General features: G+C 40.9%; 1 protein-coding gene across 1 annotated transcript; it reads right to left on the bottom strand.

The window, feature by feature from the left end:
* Positions 1–1,092: 1,092 nt before the first annotated feature.
* ermp1 (endoplasmic reticulum metallopeptidase 1) lies at positions 1,093–19,994 on the bottom strand. The gene is made up of 15 exons (XM_030742923.1): positions 19,720–19,994; positions 17,705–18,009; positions 15,881–16,008; positions 15,613–15,718; positions 15,098–15,244; positions 13,879–13,971; positions 11,734–11,946; positions 11,063–11,283; positions 9,572–9,746; positions 8,448–8,638; positions 8,031–8,183; positions 6,014–6,216; positions 5,795–5,910; positions 5,385–5,548; positions 1,093–4,751 (listed from the first exon to the last, which is right to left on the bottom strand). The coding sequence occupies exons 1-15, from the start codon at positions 19,992–19,994 to the stop codon at positions 4,575–4,577; spliced, it is 2,667 nt and encodes an 888-aa protein (XP_030598783.1). The 3' UTR covers positions 1,093–4,574.
* Between the last annotated feature and the right edge of the window lie 942 nt (positions 19,995–20,936).

Below are 20,936 nucleotides of genomic sequence, written 5' to 3'. Positions count from 1 at the left end.
ATCTTACCTTAGAAGGGTGTCTTTATGTTGCTTAAAGCAACACAGCAGCTGCAGACAAAGCAGTGTCCTGTGTGTGTGTGTGTGTGTGTGTGTGTGTGTGTGTGTGTGTGTGTGTGTGTGTGTGTGTGTGTGTGTGTGGAAAACCACTGTTTAGCTTTAAATGCTTTGGTCAGTAAGCCTGGAAAAGAGCTACTATATTAATTAAGTTTGAAGCCAGGGAAGAGAGCCAGCAAAAAAACAGCCTTATCATTAAGACACGGGGGAATCTGATGGATTATAATTTAGTATGTCATTAAATTAATGTTTAAAAGACAGTTCTGTGTCTTATTCTTTGAGCTGCATCCCTGTGGTGTTTAAGTCTGAGAGCTAGTTAAAAAGTAAACATAACGGATCCATGCTTTCATGTTGTTTGTGCCAAATTCTAACCCCGCCATCTGAAATTGCAACTCCTCAGATCAGGCGATGTTTTTTTCAATCTCCATTGTCTAATTTTGATGAGCCTGTGTGAATTGTAGCTTCAGTTTCCTGTTCTTAGCATACTGGAGCGCCACTCAAGACTGTGGTCCTCCACTGCCGTTACCCATCTGCTTCAAGGTTTGACGTTTGACTGCCACAGATGCAGGCCTCACTGCCCCAGCACTGGCGCTGGATCCTAGTATCGACAATGGGTTGTTTTATGGGCTCCGGCGTGGAAGATGCTTTTGCATTTTCCTCTTACTGACTTGATATCTTGTGGCCTTATAAAATCCAAAGAAGGAGAGAGCTTTATTTCTGTCTTGCTCCTAAAATAAAGGCTGCAACATCACTCTAGGCCAGTGAAGTCTTTTGTCCTCCCCTCACCAACTGGTTGCAGAAGATGACGGCGCCTCCCTGAGCCTGCTTCATGCTGTCATACCTGTTCTCTCTGAAACCCAATCTGCTCTGGAGCAGCACTAAGTTACTATGGTGATATGTCCCAGTAAGACGTGAACCACATTTGTAGAACAGAAAATCCAGGCTTAACCCTGAAGTTACCTGGATAAGATGAAATCCTGCTTCGTAGTATAGGCTGCTGGTCTGATGTGATTTGTTTGTCTAATAAAAATGCAAATATTAACTTAAGAAGCATTTTAATTGCTGTACAAGTGCTAAATTAATTCAAACTTTTTGCATAATGTAAAAATCACCCCCTCCATTGAACAGATGGATAGCCTGTTAAACAGCTCAACAGTCAATAATTCCAACTCAGGAAACAAAGATGCATTTTTAAGAACAGTGAAACAGTTTCAGCTTCAAGGGAGAAACCTAATAGTTATGTGACGATCAGAAGAAAAAAAAAATCAGTCTCGTTTGAACACATCTCGGCTTAACTTTGAAAACAAACATTGAACAGTTACAGGTGTGGGTGAAAGGTCAATTTAAAGGAAACAAAAAACTTAACTTTATATTTTTAAGACATTTGAACACGTTCCATAAGAGTACAGTTAAAGAGTGTCTTTCTCGAACTGATATGGACTTTTTTTTTTTTAAACTTGACTCTTTTGTGTGATAAAGTCCAAAGTGTGAATTCGCACTCGACAACAAAAACGTGCAGTGCTTTGTCAGCCTCTGAGTCTACACTAGCTCACACTATTACATTAGATCCTGTCACAAAGTAAAATTAGACTCACTTATTTCTGAAAAGGAGTGTGTTCTTTTTTTTTGTTATGTAATGCTCACTGACGGCGCTCGCTGTGAGCTTTAGTCTAACAGTGGGAGCACCAGCAGTGTAATGAGCCATTTCACAGCGTCTCCCTGCTCCATCCCACATTTACAGCAGTACCTGCCACCTTCTTATGCTGTCAGTCATCCATTCGATGTAAAAATTGTCACGTTTTTTCGCCACAATTCGAAGTGTTTACCATCTCTTTGCTTTCCTGCGGTCTCTGAAATCAATCGCAATGCTACTGAGCAACACATTTTTAGAAAACAGCTAATAAAGCTTCAACTCCTGCATCGACTATCAAATATAGATCCATCTTCTGTCCTTGAAAAAGAAAAAAAAAAAAAACACTAAGTGGCTTATCTTCAGGAGCCCCTTAAAGGGTGTTACATCAAAGGTCAACATGAGAAGACATCTCTGAGCCCTGATCTCTGTTTACATCAGCAAGGATCGTACAAGTAGGTTTTTTTTTCCCCAAGGTTTTAGTGCAGCGTGCAAATCAAACTGTAGAGACTCATCAGAGGGGTGAGGTGATGCATGTTATCATGAGGTAAATGGCAAAAAAAACCCCAAAAAACTTAGAATAGAAGCAAAAACTCTTTGCAGCAGTCATCTGATAAGTTCATCTGACTGGACAAAAACCAGCACAAGGTCCAAAGTGGGAGCTTTCGCCTGCATCACACTGTCTTTATCAACAGGTGGAGTCAGAGCGCTTCAAGCACGTATTGTTCAAGTTAAGACGAAAGTTAATTCCTTGCTATGAAACCAGCAAAAAGAATCAGCTTTCAGCTTTTTGATCTGACCTGTGAGTGAACATGCACACAAACTCAGCTGCTGAGAAGTAGCTCCAGAACAGCTCCAGGCTGGATTTCTGGATGCTTAATATCAATTTCACAACTTTAAATTGTTTGTGATTTTCAGTTTCGCTCATCCGGTGCATAAAAAGAACGGAGGAAAAAAAAAAAAAAGCATAGTGGGGCCAATCTGTTGAAGGCTGTGACGGATGTTAACAATCAAGGTGCATGAAAATGCTTTACAGTGTGGCACTTGATAGCTTTTAAGACCACTGAGATGTTTATGTTCACAACAGCATTTTGTGCATCTTTGGAAGCAAAACTTTAAGGCCTCCTTTCATTGTGATTTCTCGTTTTGTGGGACTCGAGCTGGGCGGACAACATGGTTCACGATGACCTTTGCTCAGTTAATCAACAAACCGATTCCACCGTTGACTCCATTAAAGGAGTCATAAAGTCAGGAAGTCTGACTTTCGTAAAACACAGGTGTGTAACATTTAAGAGAACAGTATGGATAAATCTGAAAACGGAGGTAGCCCACAGACAAACAGGGTGACGGTTTATAAACCATTAAAATAATCTCTCTTTCCACCATTAGTTAATCTATGTTAGCTTTATCCAGCAGTAGCGTTCAATCTGAAATGTTTATCTCAGTGTTGGTTTGATCACTCTGGAGGTAATGGTGACACTATGTGAAGCTGACTGGCTGGACTGTGGTTGTGGGCTACAGAAAAAAAAAAAATGGAGCTCTGCATGAAATGAGAGGTAAAAACAAACAAACAAAAAATGAGTTCTCCAGCAGCACCAGTGCACCGTTTTACATTCAAGAAAAGGAAAGATCAAAAAGTGGTAAGAGAAGCCCATCCCAGGTCCCCGACATAAATGATCTGACTCACAGTCCAAAACCCAAAAGGTAATTCATTTACTTTCATATACAATAAACAAAAGCAGAGCATCCCATTTGAAAATCTGGGAGCAGCAGAAAAACGACATTGTAGCTCTGCTTCTGTTCATGAAACAAAAGATTCATTTAAACATTCAGTGGTGCTGCTGGAGACAGCTCGGAGCACAGTCAAGTTTTTGTTTTTTTCTTTAAAAAAAAAAAAAAAGTGCAGTTATTACTACAGTAAGAGCAAATCTGACATGGATGCAAAGGTTTGACTGCGGCGCCTCCGTGGAGTCACCCACAAGACTCAGGGGATAGTCTCAAACAATCTCGAACCCCAAATCAAAATCAAACATTTGCATAAACACGTCAGGTGAAACACAGTGCCATATACGGCCAGCTGTTTCCATTTAGCGCAGTCTGCACGCCACGTCGTCCCACAGTTTAAGCAGATGTTACATTCCTCATTAAAACATGTGGCTGCAGAAAATAAAAAAATATATATCAGTGGTCTTAGTAAGGAAGGACAAGCAAGTTCATACTTAACTGGCTGGCTAAATCAAAAAATATCTGCTTATAATATAACAAGTGCAGGTTGATGAAAAGTGACTTTCAAGGTGTCAAAGTTTCCAGTTGAAATTCAGAGGAGGAGAGGAACACCTCCATCAGTGTGTTATTACACCTACAATGCACAGAGTGGTTGGTAGGGGTGTAATTTTTGCAGAGGAAGCCAGAGACACGCTCGGTTTGTCGATGGCCTGAGCGGTTTGCTGATAAAGAGCAGTGGAGGTAGCCATGTGATGTTAGTCATTCAGGAAGAGTGCTGGTGTGAGTGAGGAAGAATGGGGGTGGATGTGCGTGAAAGGAAAAGTGAGTTAAAGCGAGTAAAGCAAAGGCACAATAGACCGAGTAGAGACAAAAACAACAACAACAAAAAGTAACCCCTTCATGTCACTAACCCAGGAGTGAGCAGTGCACTGGGCATCACTGAGTGTGTCTTCCTCCTGGGTTAACTACAGTGCCCACTGACACAGTGATGGGGGTCTCAGGTTGGTTAGGTAGAGCGCACGTGTTTTGTGTGTTACAGTTTGAGTGAAAAGGCAGCAGGGCCGCTCCTCTGTATTGTTCCTTGTAATTTCTTCTATCCCTGTCTCATGGACCCCTGTGGGCCTAAGCTCTCCTCTGCAGCAGCCTCTTGGGATGTGCGACGTCCTCAGTATCGGTACATGTCATAGGTACTGACCCAGAAAGAGGGGAAAGTCCACGTGGGGAACCGGTGGAGGATTTCCTCCAACTGAGCAGTCCTCTGGTCTTTCCCAAAGAAATAATGGGAGGAGATAGCGACTGAGATGATCCCCTCAGGGCCGGATGGGTCTGGGTCTGTGGGAGGCTGACAAACAGAGGGACAGAAATAAAACCAGTGGCAGAACCCAATAAAATTAACAAGGTTTTAAGCTTGATTATGTTGCACGAAGAGTTTGTCTCAGCCATGAGGATGTGCATGGAGTATTCAATGCAAGTAACAGCTCAGTCCCACTACAGTAAAAAGAGGATGAAAACCTCCTCTAGGAACTGACTAGGAAAAATCTGTGGTTTCCCAGTGACTTCCGAGAATAAGGCAATTGCAGAGGTTGCCTAGCGGGAGGCAACCTGTCTCCAAACAGTTAAGGCCTGACTTGGCCCGACTGCAGTCACTCTCAGACTGGCAAAGGTTTGCAAATAATCATCATCTAATTTCTAAACAGAGACAGATCGCCAACATGTTGCAGCAACTATATCACTACTTGGGGGATTTTGGTCTCAAATCTACAAGGTTCTGGCAGGACTCTGAATGTAAGTAGTTAACAGATATGCAATTTTTTACTCTTTTCTTTTTTTTTTTTAAAATAAGTCATTTTAAAAGGACCTCTTTGATAAATGCCACTCCACTCAACATTAAAAAAAAAAAGAGAATGAGCAGCTTAAATAATTCATGTGCAATATGCAAAAATATGAAATGTTAATAAGAACAAAAAGTCAGTACCTGTATTTCAAACCAGAAGGTCCATGTGGGGGCGTCAAGGCCATGCGAATAGAAGATAAAATATTCTCCACTCAGGTCAAACCGAGGCGTCCCGTCACCAAAGGACCAGGTGGAGAGCTTGGCACCTTGATGAGGCATCAGATACAGAGACATGTGGCTCGGGCCTGCGTGAAACAAAAAAAGAGCACACAAGAAAATATTATTCAGTTTGACACACAGTGATACCTACAACTAAAAGCTGCTACTGTGTTTGTTAAAGTCAAAACCCTAAACTCTCAGGTTCTTCACTTTGGGTTTTAAGTTCTAAACACGTGATTACACGTTCTTTAAAAACAGTCATTGAATTTCTGATTTGCACCTGGTACTTCTGTAGATCTCCAAATCTTATCTTTCTATAAACCGCTCCTGACCTTTCACACTGAAAGTCATCTTGATCGTTCCCCAGCCCGTCTCCTCTTTGGACAACAGGCTGAACTCCACTGGAGAGCTTGGAGACACCTCGGGAGCTGGGAGGTACCAGTTCTTCCTGCAAATACACCAAAAAGCATTTGTGAAGTTCAAAGCATGACTCAAAGAAGTGTTTATTATGATACCAGAGGTACCAAAGCTACAAAGGCTGCAGTGCTGACTTGCTGAGGAACTTGACAGGCAGGAACCAGGGGTAACCACAGAAAGGTCGGTCCTCTCTGCAGCGGGTCCGAACGCTTTCGTTGAGCTCAGGGATGTGGGGTGTGATGTGTTGAATGCCTGTGTAGTCAAAGCTGTTTATCCACAGACCCGAGTCTCGGCTCTCCACCTGGCCCTGGAGATTGTGGAATGTCCGCGTTGTATGCTGCAGAGAGAGGAAGTTTAAAAAAAAGTTATTTGATGTAAACCCGTTCTCTTTTTGTTAACATGCCTTGTGTTACAGTTGGAGGAAAATATGAGCATTTCTTCTTTGGTTTTTTCAAAAACATAAGGAGGTAACATAGCAAGGGTATGTGTTGTGAGGAGTGGCACTGTATACCTCTGATGGCAGAAAAGCCTGGAGTTAGTGGATGAGCAGTCTACTAAAAAAGACTGTAGCATTTGTCTTAGGTTCAGACTGAAGCTACAACCAAGCAGGCCACAATTTATGAAGAACCTAAAGTGATACGCAGTGATCAACACTTGTGCTGGGTCAGATTTGGCCCGCAGGCCATGATTTTGACCATAATAAGGTCCATAATTTGTCTGTGACAAGACAATTTCTATAGTTTTGCCTCTGTACGCTACCACGGTGGATTTTTAAAAATCATGCAATCAGTATGTGACTGAAGTGCAAACTTTCAGCTTTCATTTCAAGGGTTCAAGACATTTTTATACATCGTTGCCACTTTTCACAGACTCAAAAGCATGGTGAGGCCTGTTCCCTTGTTATTTTGTGACAAATGAGGCAGACATAATATCAGATGTTGATTCAAAGTGTTGAATTTGTATTTTATAGCTTTTTTACTGTAATTTTAAATATGAGGCCCAAAGAGAAGTCAGTGCAAATGAGGGAGGCCATCTGCAGCACCAAAAGGTCTGAAAGACCACAGAGGACCAACAGAAACCAAGATGAACCGAATGATGGGAGGAGAAAACTGTGGAGAAGGAGAGAAACAGCTCATGAGCCACAGCATAACACATTATCTGCTACCATGGTTGAGGCAATGTTATGTCATGGGCATGTATGGCTGCCAGTGGAACCGGGTCACTAGGGTTTACTGATGGTGTGACTGCTGATAGTAGCAGCAGGATGAACTGTGAAGTGCACAGGGTTGTACTCTCTGCTCAGATTCAGACAAATGCTCAGACAGAGCTTCACAGTGCAAATGGATAATGAACCAAAGGCAAAGAAATGGGATGTTCTTCAATGGCCAAGTCAGTCACCTGATCTGAACCCAACAGAGCAGCTTTTCAGTTACTGAAGACAAAACTGAATGCAGAAAGACTCACAAACAAGCAGCAATGAAAGCGGCTAAAGTAAAGGCCTCACAGAGCATCTCAGGGGAGAAAACAGCACCTGGTAATGTCAATGGGTTTCAGACTTCAGGCAGTCATTGGCTACAAAGGATTTTCATCCAAGTATTAAAAACACTTCTTATATTTAAATTTCTATTAATTTGTCCAAATAGTTTGAGTTTCTGAAAATGGAAAACTTTGTATAAAAATATCTGTAATTCCTAAACAGGTTTTTGTAAACCCACTGAATTAAAGCTGAAAGTCTGCACTTCAAACACATCTTGTTTAATGTAAAATACATTGTGATGGTGTACAGAAGCAAAACTACAAAAATTGTGTCTTTGTCCAACAAATTATCAACCTAACTGCATATATAATAACAGGTCCACATTAAAGCACCTTTAAACTGCTGCAATCACTCATTTAGAAATGGCTTTTCATTTCAAACTGACTCACTCAGACCTCCAAGTTCATTAAATGGATGGAGCAGATCTTGAACTGGGAGGTCCAGGTGAGTTGGTATGGCTTTTAAATTGAATACATTTGCTATTATTATTTAGAACCTGAATTACTAAATAGATGACCAACCAGAAAACATGGAGGATTTCTATTTTTTTCCTCACACATATGTATCATTTCTGTGAACATTTGTGCTTCTGGGTGCGTGTTGTGAATTTCAACCTGCAGGAAAACTCTCTTTGGTCGTGGGCTGTCTGAACTCCCCGAATAAGGAAAGAAGAGGCCACAGGACACCAACAGGAACATGATGATAAAGACAAAGCCAAGACCAGCCAGGATCCACTTCGTGCTCCGCACCAAGTAGATGAAATGTAGCTAAAACAGACGTAAACACGCATTACCGAACAGGAGGAGGAACAGTGGTCATTTGAAAATACAAAAAGGGCAACGCTGATTAAGAAATTAATACATCTTTTGAATAAAATTTACCTGAGATTCTACAACTTCTATCAATTATACAGTTTCCTTTCTTATCTGATATGAGAATAAAAAATGCTGCCAGATTATTGATAACAGTTGTTTAGTCATGCATATTCTGCCTTGTCCACACTATCTAATTCAAAATGTGGGAGTACTCACAAAAAAGGAGGAGAGGAAGATGGTTGCCAGTGTGACTAAGGAGGCCAGCACCACCTCGGGGGGGATCTCTGTGCCACTGCGCCCCATGATGGGAGTGAAAATCTCAAACACCACCCAGATGAGAAACATGAAGTGGACATATGGCAGCGCCAGGCCCAACAGGTAGAGTATGCAGTACTTCACTGAAGCTCCTAGAGGAAAAACTTTGTCAGTCATAACTGAGCCTGCCAAGAGGGACACATACACACTGGAATCTCCCATCTGCCCCACAGCTATGACAGCTCATCTTAAAGAGAAATGTGTTTATACAGTCTTCAAACTGAAACATGCATACGTATGCAAAAAGCCAGACACTACAGCTGAAATGTGTCTCCAGCCCTGTTTTCTTGTAATGCATTCAGCGAGCATTGCATTGTGGTCTGAGAGAAAAATTCCTGGCAAAACCTTTTAACTGACCATTTTCAATCTAAAATGAAGGCAGTTTCAGCGACGGCATGCCTTATTTCCTGCCTACAGTATTTATAGAAACATATTATGCTGAATGCTAAACAAGCAGCCACGTTTGTTTTAGTTTAAAATCCAGCATCGGGCAGCCCAGGAGAAGCATTCCTCCAATCAGGCACTGCTCGGGATTTGCACACTTTGTTTGTGGGAGGCTGTATGGCCTGTCTATCATATACTGTGACTGTCATAGTAGCTCAGCAACAAGGATCCAATGCTGAAAAAGGGATTTGATCACTTGGGCGCAAGAAACACCCCTGTGAACACGTACCATAAGGCTTAAACGTGTTATTTTTCAGGAGACATAAGACAATCTGGCAAGAACAAGTATGCAGAGGGCATCAGTCAAGAAAACAGCCTAATTCTATGATAACACACTGGCATCTAAAAGAGCCTGATAAGGTCATAGTACAAAGAGAACATGCTACCTTGATCTTACTTTTAAGAGAATTATGAAAAGCACATCTATGCATACTCTGCTCCTGTGACTTTAGCTAAAGTATTAATGATTAACCAAAGAGTCCTTAATTTCAACTTCATGTGAAAAAGACACTGCAGTTTCTAGTACCCTATTCTTTATTCGGTCATGGTAAACAAGGCTGACTTTGAGATTAAGTGTTTACCTTTGTGCTTGAATTCTTTTGCCAGCAGCAGTCTGGCAGCCAGAGGGAAAGCCACCATTAGCATGGGCACGTAGGCTGAACACAGGCCGCGCTGGGTCAGCCACACCAGGCTGCAGCACCACAGCAACAAGCTCACATCGAAGTAAAGGTCACCCAGCTCCACCAGGCGGACGCCCTGTGAGGAAAACAAAACAACATACAAGAAATGTGCAAGAGGAGGTGTGTGCTGCTTTGATAAATGAGGATTTAACCTGGAAGTAGTGGAAACCTAATTGTTGTTTTGCAAAAAAAGCTGGATGTCCAGCTCATCATCATCATCATCAACTTTTTGTTGGAAGTTTATTTGGGATATCAGTGCAAATTAATGTTACTAATATGTACATCTGACCCACAGATTAGACAAAAACAATCAGTGCATTCACTTAAATGTGTCAAACTTAACATATTAACTGCAAATAAGTAGCTACCAATGGGTTTTGGTCTACTAGCAAGTTTCAGTTCACTTGGAGGTTAAATGTGAGTGTTGGCAATCAACTCAGCTCTGATGTGGATAAAAAAAAATAAGATGCAGCTTCCACTGTTTTATTCTGAAATTACAACTATAAACTAAAAAGAGGATAAAACCAATGATAAGGACAGCGAGTGTAACCAGAATCCTGAATTATCAATGGCTGAATAGATTGTATAATTTAAGAAGTTTAATTTAAGGACTAATGATTTATGCCCCCTCTGTTGCTGAATCTAGCCATTTTCCTTGGAGAAAATACCATTCGGGATCAGAGTAAGGAAACACGCAGCTCTTTCAATAGAGATGTTGTTTCGCTGAAGCGTTACGTAATCTAGGACAAAGGTTAGTCTGTGTCCTTACTGGAAAATGGCCATAATAAGCTCCAGTTCATATTGTGGTAAGCTGTGGCTCCAGATCTAAACCAATTCACTGCAGCTCTTTCAGCTTTCAATTAATGCTTGTGTTTTCTAAATGTCAGACATACAATATGTGCAGTGAATTGCAACCATCCATTTCTAAAATGAACTCTATAACACTCCCTTTAAAGGATGCAAGAAATGGGTTTTGCTTTTATGGCAGAGACGCTAATGTCTAATAGCTGGAAAAAAAAACCCCATTAAAAACCACAGGGAGAGAAGTTGAATTATTATGTGGCAAATGTTTGTGGACATGTGAGGGACAGATGACCATCTATCTTACATTTCTACAGTTTTCACATTCACAGTTGCACATTATTTTTTCCTATTCAACAACTACAAGTGTTTTAGAAAGAAGCCACGTCTTTGATGGTGTTGATAATGTGATTTCTACCAGGGAATCAAACAATGCTTACAAAGGTTTCATCAGTCCACCTCACATTCACTGTTTCTAATCTGTCCTCTAAAAGGCTTTAAAGCCCACTTCACTGCCACTGTTGCATCCTGCCACACTGTCTGTGCTTGAAATTTACTGGAAGTTCTATATTTAAAACACTACTCACTCACCCCATAATACAGGTTCTTGGCCAGTGTGTGTATGAGGATCATCTTGCCAGTGGCTGCAGCTCCATACAGGCAGACAGAGGCATAGAAATGGTTGTACCAAAACATGGAGTGGCCCAACAGAGTGACAAGCAGAGCCACAATCAGCACCGACAGCAGGGTGACAAACCAACTGAGCAACGCTACACCAGTGGCCCAGGCCAGGTCTCGAACATAGCGCCCACCTTGGAGACAGGCGACAAATGAAGACAAACAATTAGGATTTTATCCATTTCTTCTGCAGATTCACAAAGAGCTCCTCAAAACAATTTAAATTTATCAAAATATACACAGATTGGAACCATTAATATCACTAAAACAAGCATTTTTGTTTATTACACCCTTCTATGTTATTTTGGGCCAAAAGAAACCCTGACATGACACATATCACATTAATCTGTTAAGTGATGATAACCCCAAACAAGCACAACTGGTCCTCTCCCCTTCAAGAACTTGTTGGCCCTGAAGGAGAACCCCTGATTTAAAGGCCTGAACCCACAAATTAGAGTTGGACAAACTTTATCTAACATTTTTCATAAGAAAAAAAAACAAAAGAGAAGAAAAACACATCAGTAATACACATGAAGTGCAGTAAATGCTAAAACACAGATCCACCACAGCAAATGGTGACCTACCCCCATTGCCTGGCAGTGATGCTTTCTTGGCCAGATACAGGAAAGTGGCTGCAGCCACCATGTAGTTGAGAATAGTGCCAACTCGAGCTGGGTAAGCTACCACAATCACTCCTAACAGGTCAAAAAATACCATATTGCCATGACGATACTCTGAGGAATCAGCCAGCTGCTCTGACATTAGCAGGTACTTCAGAACAGCCAGGATGTTGTCACCTGAAAACAGGACGCAATTATAGAGTTAAAGACATACAAAGCTGAAATCTTAGAAAAGCTTCAGCGCATTTAGCGCCATAAATAGTACAGTGTGCATCATCTGGACAGGCCACCATATACAATCTACTTATCCTAACATGCACTGGCAACTGTAGGCAGTAAATGACAACAGAAAAAGAGGAACTAGGATGTTTAGCCAATTGAGGTTTGGAGTTTCCACCATTTGTAACTCTATCCCACAATCAGAGGAAGTACAAGGATTATATGACTGAATATGACCTCACATGACTAAAAGGATCATCCTTTACAGAGCTGACATATCACATGCAGATTACTGATGAGCAGAAAGGCTACACAGAGGTGGTAGCCTGTTGAATGGTACGATACTGGGAAGTTACTCCGCCAAACACACGCAGGTGACTACTGCAACCTCTTACAGTACTACTCTTACAGTGACGATCACATTCTTCTAAACAGTTCTCTAGAAAACACACCTACACTCTTATACTCACAGAAGAGTTTATTCCCATGACAGGGCATGTGGGAGAGGATGATAAAATCTGATATATAAGGATATGACTCTCTCATATTCCACCGGTCTCCTTTATTTGCACTATTACAGAGTGTGTGATGGGGTATACGAGAGTATGATGATGTGTTTGAGTGAGAATGGTAGTGGCAAGTGAAAAAGCTCAGTGGGGAGTGTGTGTGGGAGAGAGAGAGAGAGAGAGAGAGAGAGAGAGAGAGAGAGAGAGAGAGAGAGAGAGAGAGAGAGAGAGCAAGTCTTATTTACAGCTGTACGCCCGTTTACGGTGCACAGTCCTTGCAATTGGCTGCAACTATAAAGTTCAGCTCAGCTCAGAAATCTGATTACATGAAGGATCAGTAAGAGGTTGCTGTGTGTGTGTGTGTGTGTGTGTGTGTGTGTGTGCGTGTGTGTGTGTGTGTGTGTGTGTGTGTGTGTGTGTGTGTGTGTGTGTATGTGTTACTGTAGCAAAGACTGAGTTTCTTTTATCTGTATTACTACCTCCGTGTCTGCACAGTTAACAGCACAAACAAACGGGCAAGACAAAGCTCCATTGTTCTTCTGCCTGGTTGTTTCACTGTGGCCAAAATAACAGAGTGTACAAAATCTTGATCGGGTAGAGTTCACTGTTTGCAGTTCACCCTCAGCTTTCTGTTCTGAATTGCCCTATGACAAACCCAACACTGATGGTAATGATAGGATTAATTTTAAAGGAGTATCTGTAATAAATAATAAAACATTTATATTTCAAATAAAAATCTCTCCAAAAGAGATCCAGCCTATATTTGTTTTTAATGAAAGTGTCTCCCTCGCTCCACATAGACCACAACTAGAGATGTCGATTTTTAAGCAGAGGCAGAAGGGTGTCTTCAAAAGAGCAGAACTGCTGGTAGAGCCTCGCCTTCTGTGCCATTTCCTACTCTCCACCTTACAGCACTGTTCTGCCCCCTTCTTTGCAGACTAAAAATACCTTCTGCCTCCATCTGAAATCTCGCTTTCTCTCTCTAATAATTCATGCCTTTCATGGTGGGTTGCTGCGCATAGAAGAAAAGAAGGGAAACGTCCAGTAGTTGCTGAGGGAGAGAGGAAAGATGCCAACCGAGGCCAAGGTTTTTAGTGGTGTCTGACTGGATTCTTTGCTAAGCAAAGCAAAATAAGTCAGCAACACAGAAGCACAAGGGGCAGTCCGTGGTTGTTGCTATATGTGTGCATTTCCAAGTTCTCAGAAAAATAAGGTCAGGATATTGCTGACTAGACTGGAGGACAAAACACAAATGCATAGCATGTGTTTGCATCTGTAACAGAAAAATGGTGCTGCAGTGACCGCTCTCATATATTTGCAGTGAGATGTGAATAAAAGTGTAATAAATATTTGAGCATGGAAGCATGGGAGGTCAGCTGCTCACCTGCTCTCTGTATCGAGTCTGTCAGGATCCTGTTAGCGGTGTCATACTTGGTGTGGTAGATAAAGCCATTTTCAATGAAAGCCAGATCAATCCCTGTAAAAAAAAAAAAAAACATTACATATACATATATATATATACATATATATATATTATATTATATATATATTATATATATATTATATATATATAGATATATATATATATGATATAATAATATAATATATATATATATATTATAATATTATAATATTATATATATATATATTATATATATTAATATATATATATATATTATAATATATATATATATATTATAATATTATAATATTATATTATATATATATATATATATATATATATATATATATATATATATATATATCTATATATATATATATATATATATATATATTATAATACATAATACAGAAACAGAACATCGCTAACCTAACAGCTCATCCAGCTCGTGATTCATCAGCACAGAAAGGAAAATTATAAGTCTAGCTGTCACTGGATGGGTGTATTAGACAAACTAATAAGTATGAAAATCCACTGAGAAGTCATAACAGTCATCAGATACCAGGGAGACAAAGAGAGAAACAACAAATGACATCCATTTTCTTCCGCTTATCCGATTCAGGGTCACAGGGAGGGCTGGAGCCTATCCCAGCTGCCATAGGGTGAGAGGAAGGGTACACCCTGGACAGGTCACCAGTCTGTCACAGGCCCGACACAGAGAGAGACAGACAACCATTCACAATCACATTTGTACCTATGGGCAATTTAGAATCACCAATTAACCTAATTCCACCAATTTAATGTCTTTGGATTGTGGGAAGAAGCCAGAGTATCCGGAAAGAACCCACACAGACACAGAGTGAACATGCAAACTCCACAATGAAGAACCCTGGCAAAATGGTGGATTCAAACCGAGGAGTGAGGCAACAGTGCTGACTAACGTGCAGTTCTTGTCAAAATGTAAAACTGCCTGTAAAACGGGAAATATGACCTTGAGCACAATTTAGGTGAAGACACATTAGGCGATCATTGCTGGCCAGTACTCTAGGAGGAGTAGTTGTGTCAGGAAGGACATCCTTCCTGACATTACTAACATAAGTATAATAATGTAATCTTTACATATACACCACATTTGACAAAAGAAACCCCCACATTTCCATTATTCATTTCTTTTATGTCGTGTGATGATTGTTGGACTTACCTGGGATATTACCAAAGTCCCTATAGATGCGGAAGTCTGTGTCCGAGGGAATGACACCACTCTGAAAGACCTCCTGGCCGACCACAGAGGCAAAGGGGTGTTTTGCTGCTTGCACGTAGGCTTGGACCAGCCAGGGGTTCTCTGGACCTTTAAGGGAGAAGAGGCTGCTGAAATATTTTAGATACCTGACAGTTAGCCAAGATTCCTACATTTTGTAATGCAGATTCATCATTGTGTAGACAAAGATCCATGATCAAGGCTGTTTATCTCTCTCCTCTTTTGTTTTCACTACTGGCTGCTTTAAGTCTTTTTAATGTATTGTACAAAAGAGTTGTGCCAAGTAAATGTTTGAAGAAATATCTAAATCATTAAGTGCAGAAAGACACTCTAGTTTTTTAACATCAAATAGTCCACTGCTGCATTTTTTTGCATGGTATAGACAGTAGGCTGCACCACAAAAAAGGCATCCTAACACACAAACAAGGATATGTTCTCAAACCTGCATTGTACAGTACCTGTCTGGAAAACAACCTCCTTGCCACCAACACCTGCAGCCTCCAAGTTAATGAAGGCTCGCACCTGCTTGGCCCATGGGTGCTGCGTAATGAAGCCATGACTGGCCTAAAGGTGACAGTGAGACACCAGAGAGACACAAAGAGAGAAACAACAAATGACACAGAGAAAATAATAAAAAACAAAAAGAGATCAAATTAAATCAAAATACAGTGAAGTGCTGTGGAAGGGCTAGTTTGACATCCACAGTTTACCATGTGTTCTTTTTACCTGCAGTACGTTTTCCTCTGCCCCGTTAAACAGGAAGATGACGCCATGGTGAAGCAGAGCTGACTGGTTGGCCAGAGAACGGAGGACTTCCAGCATCACGGCACAGCTCACTGCATCATCACTGGCACCTAAAACAGGGAAACTAGAGTATGTGTGTCATGAATACTAATAGTGGGATTCTAGTTGACTAAAACATTTGTGAGAGGCAACAGAAATTAGTCTTGGCCTGCCACTTAACACCCAGAGGCATGCAATTATGCATCCATAATACCCATGTGTCCTGACCTAGCAGAGTATTCCAAGATAAAAACACAGATGATAGATGAAAACTCTAAAGTATGGACCAGAGGGAGTAAACTCTGTGTGAAGCAACACGTGAAGACTGTGACAAGCTGAATAAAATAATAATAATAATAATAAAAAAAATAACTCCCACTGCTCCTGGTGAGAGAATAAAGAAAAGGGGCAAAAGTGAGAACAATAGAATGGAGCATGGGAACAGGGCATGTGATACAGAAAGATTAGCCAGGTCAGCATTGAGAATACAGCAAAGAAAGGAAAATATGACCCACAGATCCGAGGGCCAAATTCAGACATCATGTGCTCTGGCTTTCTGCACTGAATGTATTCATGAAGTGGGGGTGGGGGCTTGTTCACCCTGTGTCTGGGTACCATTCATTCCCCATACGACAGCAACATATTAATCACCGTCCGTCAGTCACATCATAAGAGTTCAGAAAATGTCACACACCTGTGAGGTTAGCTTTAAACTAAAAAAAAAAAAAAGTACTTTGAATTACCTTATGAGTTCACCTCACTAAATCATGCCTGTCATTATTCTTTTTGTTTTCCTGTTATTTTTTTAGATAAACAAATGCTAAGAATTAAAAAAATAAAATAAAATAATCAAAGGCTTGGCACGCAGCAGTAGACATAAAAATGTTATGTTTATCTTCCTGGTCCACACCTCTTGGATCAATTTCCTTTTACCGGTGAAGTTGTGTGTGGGTGTGTGTGTGTGTGTGTGTGTGTGTGTGTGTGTGTGTGTGTGTGTGTGTGTGTGTGTGTGTGTGTGTGTGTGTGTGTGTGTGTGTGAGAAAAAGAACTGAGAAAACATGCCTACGCAACAGGCACAAGGGTGTGGAGGTAAAAACTGCTGAATTAAAACAAGAATACACAATGACTGCAAAGTGCTACAAATCTAAACAAAGCAAAGGAATCAAAAGTTTATGATTGTTGCTGGGATTTTATCAACACAATGGCATTACTGATTCCATTTATAGGTCAGATTCATTATAGATATATCTGTGTATCTGTCATTAATTCCTGAACACTTTCACATCTGGGAAAAAGCGAAGCTATAGCTACATTTTAAGCATCAAGGCAACTGTTTCGTGATCACAACACAGTGTAGAAAAAAAGGCTTTCATGTCCACGTTCTTGTATGTGTCTCAAGTATGCAAAAGCTTCATGGCAATGACTGTCACTGCTTTGCAATGTGCAACTAGTCAGACAAAAGGGCCGGCATTAGGGGTGGGTGAGTAATCAATAAGCATGAGGCAATTAGATACTGATGGACTGGACACTTTGGACTGGAACCAGTTCTCAGTTCTCATTCCCTGTAATTTTTGTACCCTAATGTTACAAAAAAAAAAAAAAAAATACCAAGTAATTGTCAAAACATGTCACTCTGTGCTACAAATGACAGCAAGTCAAGGTGACCAAAGTCAGTATGATGAGCTCCGTCCTCTGGGGACCATAAACTGTACAAAAGAGCACTTGAGGTGCAACAACAGCTTTTATAAAATGAACAAAGGTCTATACCTGGACTGTTGGCCACTGTGTCAAAGTGGCAGTTGGCGAGCATAAGGTGCTCCGCACCACCCTTAGGCTCCAGCCTAACAGCGATGTTGGTGACACGGTCGTAGAAGCTAGTGAAGCCTCCGAGAAAATCAATGGAGAAGGTACCAGTGGGATGCTGAACATCAATCGTGAGTTGATGAGGGCCTCCAGCGGTCTCAGCCCGGATGTTCTCAATTTGCTTCAACAAGTATCCCACTGTCAGGACCTCATTCTCCTGGCTGCCCACTGGCCGAGGACCAGCACTAGTAATCTGCTCTAAGTGCTGCCTACATTGTGAGGTGAGAGAAAAGCAAAGAAAGAAGAAGAGAGAAAGATAAATAACCTGTCATGTTTATCGTGAAAGGCCACTAAATCACGTCGACTTGTCACAACATCTTAAAGCATCTCATCAATTTAACAGATCAGTGCTGTAATTACAAAGTCTGACTGAATGCTTGTATGCACGTATAGTCAAAGCATTTCGAAAACCTTGAAATATAGTAAATGCATTTCCCGAAGACATGCAAGGGCTTGCTGATAAGGCTGCATTCTCATGCACGTGCTTTTGTGTTTATGAGAGAAAAAACGAAGCTTAAACGTTTTTTGGTGCTGGACAATGAACTGGCTGCTGGCTTTACTGATTTACAAAATATCTGTTCAAGGCCTTTAACCCAAAGGGTAAACAGTGGAAGTCATGGGATTGGAGAACAGTGACATCCCCCCCTACGATGCTTTTACTCTTCTTTTTTTTTTCTTTAAAAGAAAACAGCTACTGCTGTTTGCTTCTGATGTTCAGAAAATGCCCAGTGTTACCTCCAATGCCCACACCAGCTAGTGGAAGTGCTGCAGTGGTAACTGATGCTTACAGCAAATGAACGATCTGCAGTCCAGCTGTTGTATCAATTAGAAACCCATCTCCTGCTCCTTGTGGTTTTCTTCTAGCGACAGCATGGCACCAAATAATTTTTCAGAAATCTATGGTCCTGCTTTCACTCGATTTTTCAATGACCTATTGCAAATCTCAGCGCTCTAATCAGTTCAAATGCAGCCTGTCTCACTCATTTATAGAGCAACGAGCCAAACGACAGCAAATCCAGCTGCCAGGCACTTTCAGCAGCTCAGCTGCAGCCCTGCTGACCTCAGATTCAATTCTGTAATCCCTGCGCTCCTCCTGCTTAGCTGTGAGGCCGACTGGTCTTTTAATCTGGAAATGTTGCAGCTTCTTTTACTGAGACACGATGTGTGATGTTTGCTATAATCCTACTTGCTGTATTTGAAAATTTGATTCTTTTTAAAATTACTGTTTGATAAAATGTCAGTGTTGTGAAATAGGATAGCTACAGATGCTTAGTATCACTGATCATTATGGTGATTTCTCCTTCTTCTCCTAGTTATTACATTTAATCTAACAAATGCCATGTTCCCAAAGGTGACTTTTCTCCCTCCCTCCAAAGGGCCAACAAGCAGAGCCAACAAGATAAGCAGTAACCCATGATGGAGAACTAACTACTGTAAATGTGCATGCAACAGCTATGCTCACATGTTTTAAATCTGCATTTCCCGTTTGATTTCTCAATCCTCTAAATCTCAGTCCTCTAAAACGCTTTGACATATCTTTGCATTGGAAATATACTAAATAAAAAAACAAAGTATGTTGTCTTACCTGAAAAAAATACTACTTTTTGAGCCTCTTACAGCTCTAAAGTGGGGCTTAGGAAACAAACTTGCCCATAATAAAGTTTATGTGCCCAGGGGTGGCTTTAAAAATGCTTTACGCAAGAATAATAGGCTACTTCAGGCTACTTCAGATTAGTCCTTTCCTCTCCTGAGACAAACATCCTATTGACGCCTGTCCACTGTGCTGGTTAGGCTGGATGTGGAGGTGGAAGTGGAGCGGAACAAGCACCCCGGCAGTGGTTAGACAGGTCTGTTGCTCAAACTAGAGGAAAGGTTATCCAACATCTACAGAATAAAACGGGTCTTATCGTAAAACTCACCTGGCTCGCACTGCGTTAAACTCGCCCGTTGGTTTTCCAACGACAAGTTGCTGCAATGACAAATGAACGAGTCCCCACAGCACCAAAATAAACACGGAGACCAGGGAAGCTGCGAGCCCTTCCCGCAGCAGGTAAAGGCTCACTTCGGGCTTCCTCTTCGGCTCACCGTTGTAGCCGTTATTCCCGCACCGGACCTGGTCTCCGCTACTGTCGTGAGCGACATAATGTTGAATCCCAAAGGGTTTTAGTCTCCGGACAGTGGTGTCTCCCTCCATTTGTGAGCTAGCGGTACATCAGCTGCAAGCGTCGCTCTCGGTATTCGCCTTTTTCTCTCTCCCTTCTGCTGGACGACAAACGGATCGCGCCGAGGGACAAACTCGATCGAGAGGGCGGGTGGAGGAGGAAACTCAACCCCAGCCAAGTGTTTGCTTTTTTTGTTGTTTTTTTTTGTGTTTGTTTGTTTGTTTGTTTGTTTTAATTATGTGAATTAAGTTGAATTTCGGTGCTCACTGGGGCATAAAAACTGCATAAACAGAGTAGTCATTCAAATCGGATAAAAGCGATTTAAAATGTTTGCTGACTTTGACCAAAATAAAGTTTAATTATTTTTCCTCTTTGAAATTATGCTTATAATCACCTCCAACTTTGCTGTTGTGAAAATTTTCGACAGCATTCAATTCAGGATTCGTGCCATGTCTCTTAAAATGACTCAAATGAAATTTGGGGCAAAGAACAATAAACGCTGAACTGTGCCTTTAACGCGAACTCAACGATCCCTCCTATGCAAAGTAATGTTTTACATGCCCTTCAGTTAATCCCACATTTATGAGCCTAAACCAGCGGCTTTAGCAGTTAAAGTGGCATGTGATGCAAAATATTAAAGTATAATGTAGTGAAAATTTTTTTTAAATGGCATGATTTTAGTAATTTTCAGAATCAAGATTTTTCTTTCTTTTTCTTTTTAATGCAGCTACATCAGATCGTCATATTATTTATTTTCTATATAATTTCTAATCAGAAATGAAACATACATGACCAGAATAGAGTATTTAACCCACTGTAACAATCTTTTTTTGTTGTTGTTTTGCTGTCATTTTTTATGTGTCTGTAACGATTAATCCACCAGTGTGTGCAAGTTCTTTAATGGAAATTATATTTCTAATGCTAAAATATAATTGTTGTTGCTATCCATGAATATTCAGATTTACTGTTTTAGA

Source organism: Archocentrus centrarchus, chromosome 12 (genome assembly GCF_007364275.1).
Source record: "Archocentrus centrarchus isolate MPI-CPG fArcCen1 chromosome 12, fArcCen1, whole genome shotgun sequence".
In the NCBI taxonomy this organism is placed as follows: domain Eukaryota; kingdom Metazoa; phylum Chordata; class Actinopteri; order Cichliformes; family Cichlidae; genus Archocentrus; species Archocentrus centrarchus.
Note: the sequence above shows the minus strand (reverse complement) of the source record. Positions and strands in the feature narration are given on the sequence as shown.